At 40.5% G+C, this 12,212-nt stretch overlaps 1 protein-coding gene across 1 annotated transcript in view; it reads left to right on the top strand.

The window, feature by feature from the left end:
• The window catches only part of EFCAB2 (EF-hand calcium binding domain 2), a 30,897-nt gene that overhangs the window by 7,655 nt on the left and 11,030 nt on the right, over window positions 1-12,212 (top strand). The window contains exon 2 of the mRNA XM_035322897.1: window positions 10,352-10,436. Within this exon, the coding sequence (XP_035178788.1) occupies window positions 10,352-10,436 (85 nt within the window). The remainder of the gene's footprint in view (window positions 1-10,351; window positions 10,437-12,212) is intronic.

Genomic DNA, 12,212 nt, shown 5'->3' with positions numbered 1-12,212 from the left:
GGAGGGACTTTGTACTCGGGGTGAGACAAGTCTGTGAGCTGTAGCTGCAGGGAAAGGAGCAAGGCCGAGCACAGGGAAGGTGTTGCGGGGTGCTGGCAGCAGTGCCCCCAGCAGCCAGGGTCACGGTGGCAGCTCAGGGCTGTGGCAAGGTGGAGCTGCACACAGCCTTCAGCAGCAGCACCGCAGGAGGCTGGACCTGGAGGGCAGCTGGAGGGCACGTATCTGTGCACTTCCCTGCTACTTAAAGGTAGTAATCCTCCTGCACGGTGTCATCCTGGCTGGTCAAAGCAGAGAGCAGAAAACCCGCCTCTGCTGCTGCGCACGTGGAGGTCCAGCCTGCATTGTCACTTCCTGGTGGAGTGCTTGTGCCTACTGACACCAGCGAGGGAGGGGACGACTGCCTCCACTGGACCATTGTCCTTGCAGATATAAAAGGAATGCTGCAGTGTGGCTTACAGATTACGCACATCAGAGAACGTGTCAGAATCTTTTTTAATTTTAACCTGAATTAGTCAAACACGTGGTTTTCTTTTCAGACCTTTTTTTTTTTTTTTTTTTTTCCAAGGACTGGCTGGTCTTGGCTGGGTTCTGCAATGGGACACTGGCTGGGATTGCCCCAGGTCAGGAATCCCTTCCTGCCTCCAGAGTCTGTCTCACCTTAATTGCTTGGACTGGGGACATGATGCAGCCCTGACATACCCAGCAGCCAGCCTCTGCATCTCCGCTTCTCCTCTGTGGCAGATGCAGACCAAGGCATGAATTTGTTTTGTAGAGTGAAAATAGGAAGGACTCCTTCCATACCATCTCACCTCAAAAAAAAAAAAAAAAAAAAAAAAATCACTTATTAAACCTCAGCTACTGCCTCACGTTTGAGAAAATTGAACTCCAGCTGAGTATAACTAGGTAATATTCCTTGATCATTTCCCAGGGTTGCATGCTTCTCTTAATACTTAGGCAGATCAGTGCTTCATTATCTGTAGATACAGCATAGCTACACGGATTGTGTACAGTAAAAGCATCAGGGCATATTTTGTTGAGCCTTCCCTGAGCATTTTGGACATGGATTGATACACGCCTGTGTTCATCACTCAGACTATATAGACTGTATAGACTTAGCTTGCCATCACCAATAAGCTGCTCAGGAGCTCTCTGAACAGCAGAGAGGAGAGATTATCTTGCCTGTAGGGCAAGGGAGAAACTAATCACCACCTTCTTTTTACTGGAAAACAAGTCTCATCAGCAGGATCTCAGCTTCTAAGGATGCAGGCACACATCACACCTGAAAAGATGAGGGTATAGTGACCCAAGTGAGACATTTTAATATATATGTGAGACATTATGTATCTGTACATATTATATATATACTTATATTTATATACTTATATACACATACATATATATATATATGTGCGATGTGACATTAGCAGGATTCCTGCTGGGACCCAGTCCCACTCAGCCACTCTTAACAATCAGCATTCCCATCCCCTCCTTGCCTTGATATTCAAGGTCTGTTCGGTTGTAAATACTTTCAGTAAGTTTAGAGTATGTTTGGTTTGCATTTTATATGTTTATATATCCTTATGCCATTTACTGCTGTGATTAACAAATTTCAGTCCTCTTTTCTGGTGGCCTCCAGAAAAACCTGTATAGAATCAGGGAAATTCATGTCTGTATTTCAGAAGCCTGGGATTAGGGAGGCTGCCAGGGGTTGTAGTATGGGAACTGATGCAGAAAATAGCATTGCTCCCCTCCAACGTACAGACAATTTTGTGTTACAACAAGCATCTTATTTATTTATTTATTTTTATTTGCAGAGGTATTTTTATTTGAAGAATTTGCAGAGGTAGCAAGGGTATCCCTCAATATTTGCCCTTCTCTGTTCCCGTAGGTTGCTGCATTATTTGCAGCAAGCCCAGACAGCGGTTGTAGTTCCACCGGGGCTTCATGCTGGCATACTCCGTCATCTACATCCCTTGGCTTTAAGTGCAGGCTCCGGGCAGAGCGAGCAGGTAGGATCCTGGTGAGGAAGTGGGAGTCAGGTGTAATACAGCAGCTGCTCAGGCGGCTGTATCATTATGAATCAGGGCACATAGGTATGGGTTACTGAGTGCTGAGGACACAGACTAATAATCTATGTGGACTGCTGTGGGGGCTGTTTGTTTGCCCAGTGCAGACCAGGCAAAATAATGGCATCTTGCAGGAGCAACCTGAAATGACAGCAGTAAAATGGGTTTGATGACCCTGGTACAGGGATGCATACCGTGAGGGAAAGACATATTTTTTCCATTGCTGAAGAACCATACCTGACCCAGAGGGAAGGTGACCAAAGACAGTGACTACTTCTGGCTTCTTTTCCAGCTTGAAATGACATCTGCTATGGCCTGTTCTGTTCTGTTCCAGCATCAGATTAAGGATTTTATGAGCAGCAAGGAGCTGGACTTCATATCATAGCAGCAATGGTTTCTATACTTACTTTGTTTCTCAACAGGTGAAGTAGTTTATTAATTGTCCCAGTAGTTTTCTTAGTTTTGGTTCCCACATGTATTTAAACTTCTGAATCTATGGCAGTTTAGAATGCCATAGAATTTAAAATACTGTCTACTGAACAATCAAAATGTAGGGGAATATTCAAGACAACTTGTTTCATCAGCTGAAGTTATTGGCAACTTGTAGCCCCATTAGTTGCTGCCAATGGACTGTCACAAACTGGATATGTTTTGCATTTTACAACTTTGAGGTTGAAACGCACAGTTGTTATACTGTTCTTTTTAAAATCTTTAATGGATTTGTCAACTTCTAACTGAAATAACCCAAATACTTCCACTGTGGTTGATCCAAACTTTAATTTTTATTACTGTCATCATTCTATAAAATAATCACATTTCAATAGCTAAAGCTGGAGTCAAGACAATGCTTAATTTTTCACTTTATTATATATTTTGCCTGTGCCACAATTGTCTTGTGTAAAGAAGACAAGAAGGAAAAAAATATATATTTAATATTTTTGAGTCAGAATTTGATGTAGCTTTTACAGTTCACTTTGCCACTGCCTGTATCATCAAACTGACAGCCTGCATTTTATTATCAGACATCAAGTTAATAGCTTGAATTTTCTAAAATCTTATTTGCTGGTGGTGGTTTTGTGCTCATCGTGGGATGAGAACATGTTCTCATGAGATGTTCTCATGCCACGGGGCTGTGCAAAGATTGTTCTGATTGCTCCACTCTGAGTTCTCCATATTGTGTATCTGTTTTTGAATATATAGTCCCTTTTTAAAGAATTTTTAAATTCGTTTTCCATATGGCAGCCACAGTGGTGAAAACAAAATAATAATTTTTCAATTCTCACATGTAATGCCATTAAGAAAAGAAGTATAACAATAGTGTGAGGTTATGCTCTTAGCCCGAGGTTGATTGCATACACGACGGCGGGTGTAGGGTTTTGGTTTTGTTGATTCATGCTGATGAGGGGGTTTGCTTGTTTATCTAGATACCACATGGTGTCCGCTGTGACAAACCTAAACAACCGGGAGCAATCATATGGCTGGTCCTCAAGAATTCTGGAAGACAAGAAAAAACTTTTACTGTTCCTGAGATTTAATTTTTACTTCCTTGAAAATCCTTGAAAGTGTCCTCTCCAGAAACCAGTTAAGCTTTTTTCTTCTACAGGAGACAGACTCAAACTGAGTTTGCTAGGTACCATCTGTGATAACACGGGATGCTTCTCATCTACGAGCGAAAGCATTATCCCTTTCCTGAGTCTGCAGACCATAGCTTGGATCCCCAGATGGGACTAGGTAGCAACTGTCAGTGAAGATTTCAGCTCAATCCTTTCTTGGGACCTGCTGTATACCAAATTTTGTGAAGCTGCTTCTTTAACTTTTCATTCAGTTTGAAGAGCAGAACTCAGGAGACATTTCCCGTTGGTGCCATAAATACTTGGGGTTGTTTCACATCCCAGTCCTTACTTACATCATGGTTTTCCCTAGAGAATACAAGTTTCATAAGACTCCTTGAGATCCCAGCCTGCTTGAGGATGATGAGCAATATGAAAGACTTGCTTAATGCTGGAGAGTTTACGTGGCAGCTGTGCAGAGTTCCTGCTGACATGGGGCCCTTGGCCCGACTCCCTCGCAGTGGGAACCTGCTGCCTGGGAGCTGTACATTCGAGGCATGGAGTTACAGCTGGAGCTGTGCTTAACGGGAAATGCTTCAGCTGCTCAATTGCAGTGTATATAGTTGCTAGGAAAATGCATTACCATATCTTTCCCTGTCCTGCCTCACAGATGGCTAGCAAGTATTTGTTGTAATTATTAGCTGGTAGAAGCATTTCCTAGATTCCCCCTAATTTACTGTTTGGATGGATTAACCCAAATCTTACATATCTTTAAACTCATGGGATTTTAGTTTTGGCTACAAAGAAACATTATTTAGGTAAGGTTCTAAGTAAAAAACTTTCTACTGTCTATTGAATGCAGTCCTGGGTTTTGCTTTGCACTCTTTAAAGTCTAGGGAGTGATCTGATCTGATCTGTTTTCTTCAGACTGCAGTTTAGGACCAGCCTTATCCCTTCTTTGGAGGAATTGATGTGCTTTATAAACCTCTTGTTTTAATTCAAAATCTTTTCAGAATTAAGATTCTTTTCAATGAGCATATATTCTGTCATTATATATCACAAGACACAAAGACACATTGCATATTCTGCAAGCTTATAGCTTAATCATATTGTTCCTTCCTCTTTTTTTGATATTTACTGTATTTGTATTATGCAAGGTATTGGAGTTCAGAGTAGAGATGAAAATACTTATCTTGCCCACCTCTTGATAGAGCATAGCACACAATTACTGCTTCAGCATATTAGATTGGCAGTACAGTAGGCTTTCTTTGGAATTAAGGTCACTAACCAAAATCTAATGCACACTTTTCCTTCAGCAGAGAAGAAAAGTTTTGCCATTAAGTCAGATTCAGATGACCTCAAGATTATTTTCTGCCTGTATACCTTTTTTCTTAATAATTTCCTTGAAATAGAATTAGTTGAATGCTGTAAGTTTTCCTTCTTTGGGGTGGGGAGAGGTTTCTGATTTTTTTTTTAAGTGAGTCAGGTTCCCAAATACACTTCATGAAGGCAACACAAACATTTGTGGCAGAATAGTTCAGGGAATGGCATACTTTGCTTTGGAGAAGAAGCAGTAGCATAGGAACACCTTATGCTGCTGATAAAATCTCCAAGAATTCATTTTATGAAACTACACTGGCATTCCCTTTGTGCTCTGGAAACAAAATGTCTTAGTAAAACTGATGAGCTCTTTTGAGAGAGTTTGAGATTTCACCTGTGCTGGTGATGCTGAGTGTTATGACTGCTTTTTAAGATCTTGACCCAGGTGATGGTTCAGTTAACACTTGCTTAAAAGCCTGATTAGATCTTATAAGAGCTAATTGATAGCCTTTCCTGAGCTGCAATTGTGAAGCCTCTTGTTCTTTTTTTCTCCCTCCATATTTAGGAAAATATAAATTTATTTTCATTAGGACTACTGTCAGACTTTTTTTTTTTTTTTTTTATTCTTGTGCCCTTGTTTCATTAGTGGTTTTGTGAAGGATTTTGGAAGATCCCAGATGAAACAGTGTCTGCAAACATCAAAAAACAATCATTTTTGCTTTTTAGTTCATTTCTTTCATCCTTCTGCCCTGTATACCTAGGGAATAAATTGGGAATCACCCTTAAAGGGAATGTGTAGAGGTTTCACGTCTTCAGGAACAGCACCACTCTCCCTCTCTATTGGGGAACTGTTACGGCATCTTGACACATTTCTAGGATTTGAATTCTGTATTAAAGCTGTTGAACATCAGAGGAGTAAGAGCTGTTTTGGCTTTCTGCTTGTTGGTCAAACCCTTTCTTAGATCACGCCGTAAGCTCAGAGTTTAAGCAGAGACTTCTTGCCTACTTTTCTGTACCTTTTCCACCTCCAGCCAGCTGATATACTCCCCAAAGCCCAACCTTAACGTTCTCACCTCTCCTTTTTCATTGGCATTATGTGGCAAGACAGATAGAGCTGCTTGTGATTTGGGGTGGCCAGAGCTAGGATTCGCAAAGGGTGGACATAGGGGCCTTATGGAAGTGTGCTGGAGTGGTGTTAGCAGTGTGGTTGTAAATGCTGTAGCTCGGATCTGTGAGCAGAAGGAGAAGTCTCACTGAAGCTGAGTGGCAGTGGCAGGGGGCTTGAACACTCACATTTTCTCATGTATCTGCCTGCACAGTCATGTCACTTCCCATGTCCATTGCTCTCTTAAAAACGTTCCTCTTTCTTCTTGACAGTCTTTGCATCCCATTCTGAGTGTTTCAACCCACAGGATCAAGACAGCTGCTGTTTTTTAGATTGAAATAACGGCTAGTGGGAGAGAAGAAATGGTGCTGGAGTAGTAAGAGGTCTTAGGTGTATCCACTGGTACAATTCTGTATTAAAATATTTGTAGATCAGTGTTTATAAAGAGAGATGTTTCACATTTGTTGAGCAGTAACATCAAGGAATAAAGTCAAGCCCATGGGTGCTTCTATGAATCAGCCCCTAATCTTAGTCTTTATGTGGTTGGGTATCACATTGTATAAATAGGTTCATCAAGCTGCATTGAAACTTTTCTCAGGAGCAGCAAATACTGCTCCCTAGCATTTTCAGAAGTTGTTTAAGGTTGGCCTACGCGTTCTTTTGATGCCACTTTTTTCTTCAGGTGATTTATTCTCTGTGAAAGGAAGGTTTGGCTTTTTGAACCATCAGAGCAACTGGCCTGAAGGAAGAAAAGGAAGCAAGCTCATACAGTTAAATGAATGGTAGAATCTAGCAAATTTTCAAGTATTTTCAAGTTTCTAGTATCAACTAGAAATCACTCTTTAAAATGCTTATTACTCAAGAGTCTGGCAGAGCCACTTCTGTTTAATTGCTTCTGTTCCCTATGAAGACTGAAGCTGTGGTCTTTGAAGAAGAAATGTCACAACTGGGACAGGTGTGCAGTTCATGGGCTGGCTTCAAATGGGCCTCAAGTGCTAGGGAACAGTCTGGACAACCTGGAGAGGAAATAATTAGTCTGAAAGAACCAGATGAATTAATCTGGGAGTCCCAGTTCCCTGCCAGTCTTACTTAACTGGCAGTGTCTAGAGCTTTATCTAATTCACACTAAACAAACTGGGAAAAATAGGAAAGGATAGTACAGGAAAGGAGACTGGTTGTGAATACGCTTTTTGGTTAATATATCCGAGGGATGGATTTTAAGACATTCAGTCTTCTCATTGCTTATGTGATAGAAAAATAAATGAGAATGAGAAAATGAGAAAAAAAAAAAAAACATTTTACCAGCATAAAAATGGAAATAGTCTGGCGTTTTGAGGCAATAAGTAGTTGTATGTGCTGGAATCTTCTTTGGTACAGTATGTTTCAATGTTTATTTAAGCCATTAGAAGTAATCAGATAATGTTTATCTTTGAAATGATATATGGTTTTTCTAGTTAGAATTACTGAGTGAAATCTTTAACTTGACCAGAGCTTAGGTATTTCTTTCTTAGAAACTGCTGAAAAATTGCAGTTCAACATGAAATCTTCATTGATTTGCCCATGGGCCACAGTCCCCTCATGCAGAAAAATTTCAGTACTATAGAGCATCATATCTGCTGAGATAACTGCATGTTTCATCTGTTGATGGCCTTCTTGAAGGTATTGTTTTAGACCTTTATCCATCACTTATCCTAGAACAGCAATCTGTCTTTTTTTCTCTCCCATTGTGAGGTTTAGAGTGAATCACAGAAGTCTTTTGGTAACTAGCTTTGCCATCCTGAACTACGTTGAACTTTGTTGGCCTCCATTCCTAGAGGAACAAGAGAGATTTAGGCAATAGTTTATTAGGTGTTCACTCAACTTTACGGAGTCTTTGAGAGGACTGCACTATCTTTTATTTTCATTCATGGATATTGCTCTTGATACTGCTCACAACTTCCTCTCAGTTCTTGGAAGAAATATAGATGATCTGGTATCTAGATTAAATCATCATTTTCATGTCATTTCAGGACATCTCTTTGCCGGGTCTCTTGAAATGGGTAAAATTATAGTATTTTAATGGATGGCAAAAGCTTGAGAAGGCTGGATGGCTACATTGTTCCAGCACTGGAAATGTTTCCCTGCCCCCCCATGGTTAATTTTTATTTCTACAGAAGGCTCAGTCATCAAGCCAAGAATGTACAGCTATAAATATTCCTTCAGCATTTCTCTGTTGCAAGACATACTGTACAACTGAAGTGTCTGATCTCATGAAGACTAACAGTGTACATTGGAGACTGCATCCAGGACTCTTTGAAGGTCCTGAAAAAAAAATCCCATCAAATTTAGTAGCTTGAGAGTAAGTATGTAGGGCCTTTTCCACAAGGAATCAGGTCCTCCTAGATTTAGCTTTGTTTTTTGGAAAGGAGTTATATGTGGTTTGTACTGCTTAGGCACATAAAAGGCAGCGATTATTGTCAAGCTGTGAAAAAAATACAGCTTGTCCTGTATCTGGGGACTGAGCAGGGCTCCTTTTCCTTGATGTGCTTCAGTATCCAGTTGATCGTACATGTACCTGCTCATGCTTCCCTTGGGGGACTAAACTCAGAGAGGAACACTGGGCATATCCCTACCTCTCTTCCCTTTGGATATCCTCTGGGGTAGTTCGGTGCCAAACCTGGGGAGAACCCTGTGCCTTTTTAATGGGACACACCTCTGTTCTGTATTAAAAAGAGCTTCCTTAATTTTGCGTTGATCCACTGCTATATTGAAGTTCTTGAAGCCACTGGTGGGTTGACCATGGCCAGCTACCAGACACCTACACAGCTGCTCTCTTCCCCTTCTCAGCAGGAAAGGAGGAGAAAACAAGTTTAAAAAGGTCATGGACCAAGATAGAGATGGGGAGATCACAAGGCCAACGTTGCTTTTAGTTATGTCTAGTTCTGATATACCCTTTGCCTGAAAACAGGTATTTCTGTCATGAGGACAAGAGAGCAAATGGAATAAATGGTTGCACGCTGCAGACCCCGGGATTCCCAAAATATTGGGATTGTAGAAAGCTAGGTATGAACTTGTTATGTCTATGGAAACAATGTCCAGTGGTTTAGTGTTGGTTAGAGCTCAAAAACACTTTTAACACCAGATGAGCCTAAAGAAGAAAGTAAATCTGTTCTAACACAGAAGAATTATGGTTTATTATTATGCTGAAAATACAGAAGAGAAGTGTGAAAATGAGAAAACAAACTCAGAGTATGCCAATACCAGTGTGATATTCAGACTATCACTCAGATGTTCCCTGGGGTGTTTCTGTGGAGGCCATTACGCTAGCTCACAAAACACTGCCTTCTGGTCTTGGTCTGCAGGCTGGAGACTGGGGCTATATTCTGCCACAGGAACCAAAAGGTTGACTCTGTATCACTTTGCTTCCTATCTGGGTCTGTCTTTTGTTCTGGAGTCAAACTACAACATTAATAAATGGGCTAACCGGTTTGCTCTTTATTTGCTCCTCCTTACCAGGGAGCTTGAGAAGCACCCTGAGGGCATATTTCTTTTTGTTAGAGGTGGAACCCTCCCTCTCTTTACATTTTTCTCTTCAAAATGTATTTCCTGATACTTTCCTTACACCAGGAATGCCATTTCTGGCTTTCGATGAGGTATAACTGTGACAACGTGTGGTTCTTCTTTCCCCGTTCTTTTAGATTGAGATAGGACAAGCAAAGGCAGCAAATTACTCCTTCCCTGAGGACTTCTTCCTTTCCAAACAGTTGCAATAAATTATTAACTATGAGATATATTCCCTGTTCATATGTCTTTGCTATCTCTCTGTTCCTGGTTCTCAGCTTTTCATGTTATGGTTAACCTAGTGGACATGTGAGCACTTATGTTTCGTGGATGCATGATCCTGAACGAAGTGACTTACCCTGTCTCAAGGCAAGCCTGGGCCCATATTCTATCTCCTTGCTTATTCCACTGGCACCAAGGTGTCCAGGAAGGGCTCAGGCACATGTTACAGAAAGAGCTGTTGCTCACTTTTAGCAGGGTCCACACCTGGCCAGCCTGACACACCGAGCTGAGACACACTGTCAGCACCACACTTGATGTAGCTGCAGAGCCATAGCAAGGCCGTATTGCTAATATAAATGTCAGATTCTGCATTTACAGTGTTTTTTTTTTTTTTTTCAGAATAACTTCTGCTTTTTCAAAGGACCTTTCCTGTCTGCCCCTTTATCCGTTTTGGTGCTTCTGCTGTCACAGTACTCAAATTGGAAATAAATCAATTGGTAACAGCTCAGTGAATCTTTCTTTTGCTTTTCCTATGTCTCTTTTTGCAGATGGCGCAGTAGCTGAAATTGAGAAGAAGATTATAGAAGCTTTTGAGGTGTTTGACCATGACTGCAATAAAACTGTGGATGTCAGGTTTGTAAATATCTTCACACGGAAATATTACAGGCTCTACTATGGAGATAAGTAACTCTCCAAACTTGCGTCTGCTTTACCAGAAAATGTAATTAAAACAGTCTTTTTGGCTCTGATTTTACAAGTATGTCTTTGCTTGTTTATTAAACATTTTGCATTGTTCTGTAGTTGAAGACTGAGACTGGCTTGAGAAAGGGACTGACTTGGCTGGGACTGGTGGAGCCAAGAGGCAAGAGGAAAGTGAGCCTAGACAAAAAGTCTAAGGCTATAATTATTAGTAGGAAAGCTCTCTTCCAATAGCTCATTTGGTACTGTGTCCTGGTCCCAGATACATTCCTTCACTTTCAGATTAGTCCCAGCACATCAAGGAGCATCCCTGCCCATCTGTGTCACAGTTACCTGCTCGCAGTAGGTGACCCCAGCTGCAGTTTACCCCACACATCCCTCTTCCTCTGGGGTACTGTGAGGGGCGGATACTGTTCGGATGAGGAGGTGTTTTTAGGAAGCCTGGAAGAGACTTGCATATAAGCTGGTTATATAACAGTATGTAATAGTGAACATAAGGATAATCATACTTGATTGTACCAGAAGTCCATTTGGCTGAGTACCCTCACCGATTGACTTGAGGAAGGAATAGAAAGAACTGAGCAAATACACAGTATTTCTTGTTTATTGTACATCTGCCACATGGATTTGAGTGACTTCTGACCTTATGTTAGATGGTGAATAATTGTTCTCAATCACCTCTGATGATTTCATAGCTCTCTGTCACATTCATCCTCTGTCACTGTAGTTGAAAGCCACAGTCCAGGTGCATTTCATCTTTAAAAAGAAGCTGTTCCATAGCTGTTCAATAAGAAGCTGTTCCTCGTCATTTGTTTTTCTGCTTCTTGTTGAGTTGTCTTCTTTTTGAAATGGGATGACCAGAACTGGGGGAATGGGCTGACCAGGTGGGAGTCAGGAGGGAGAACTGCATGTGCAATACTTTTAACATGCAATGTTATCGAAATACAAACAAAATATGTATCTGAGCAAGTAATAAAAAATTCAGTGGAAGATAGAAACATAGGCTGTTAGACTCATCAGGGCATAACTGGATAAAAGATAAAGAGCTAAAGGAATTCAAGTTTTAAAATTCCCAAATAATTTTAATTCTGATATTTTTTAAAGTTTGAATATTTGACAATGCTACTTCAACTTTATTTGAACATAAACATCCATAACACATAGCAGTATGACTATTGTTACAAAAATATAAAATACATATTTATATCTTATTGAGCAGGTGCTGAAGTTGTTATGAACTGTTTTCATTAAAGCTTACTAAAGGAATTTTTCATATTTCCAATTACTATTTTCACAAGAATCTCACCAGATCTTTTAATTATAATTAAATTAATGAGTATAAACATTACAAGGGGGAGAACTGGTGAAATTATGTTGTCATTAGACATTCCTCACATGTTGTATAATAAAACCAAATAGGAAAACATCCTTAAATGTTCCAGACTTCTTTTCTATATTAAAAACAGAGGAGAGAGAGGTGCAAACTGTTTATATGATGGTTTTAGCAATTCATGCTTACTACTGCTTCTAAATTTAAGAAATTATGGCTACTTCCTGCAAGTATGATTATTCACTTACTGTAGATAGGGAGAATTTCAGGACGTGTCTCTACGCTTGGTACAATTCTGTTCCACAGTTCGTCGAGCTTTTTGTGAAGATTGTTCTGTTAAATCTTGTGGCTCATCCCCATCTCCAGGGAGATGCCCAGTG

The sequence above is a fragment of the Oxyura jamaicensis genome, chromosome 3, assembly GCF_011077185.1.
Source record: "Oxyura jamaicensis isolate SHBP4307 breed ruddy duck chromosome 3, BPBGC_Ojam_1.0, whole genome shotgun sequence".
Lineage (NCBI taxonomy): Eukaryota > Metazoa > Chordata > Aves > Anseriformes > Anatidae > Oxyura > Oxyura jamaicensis.
The sequence above is the reverse complement of the archived record's forward strand: the minus strand, read 5'-3'. Positions and strand labels throughout refer to the sequence as shown.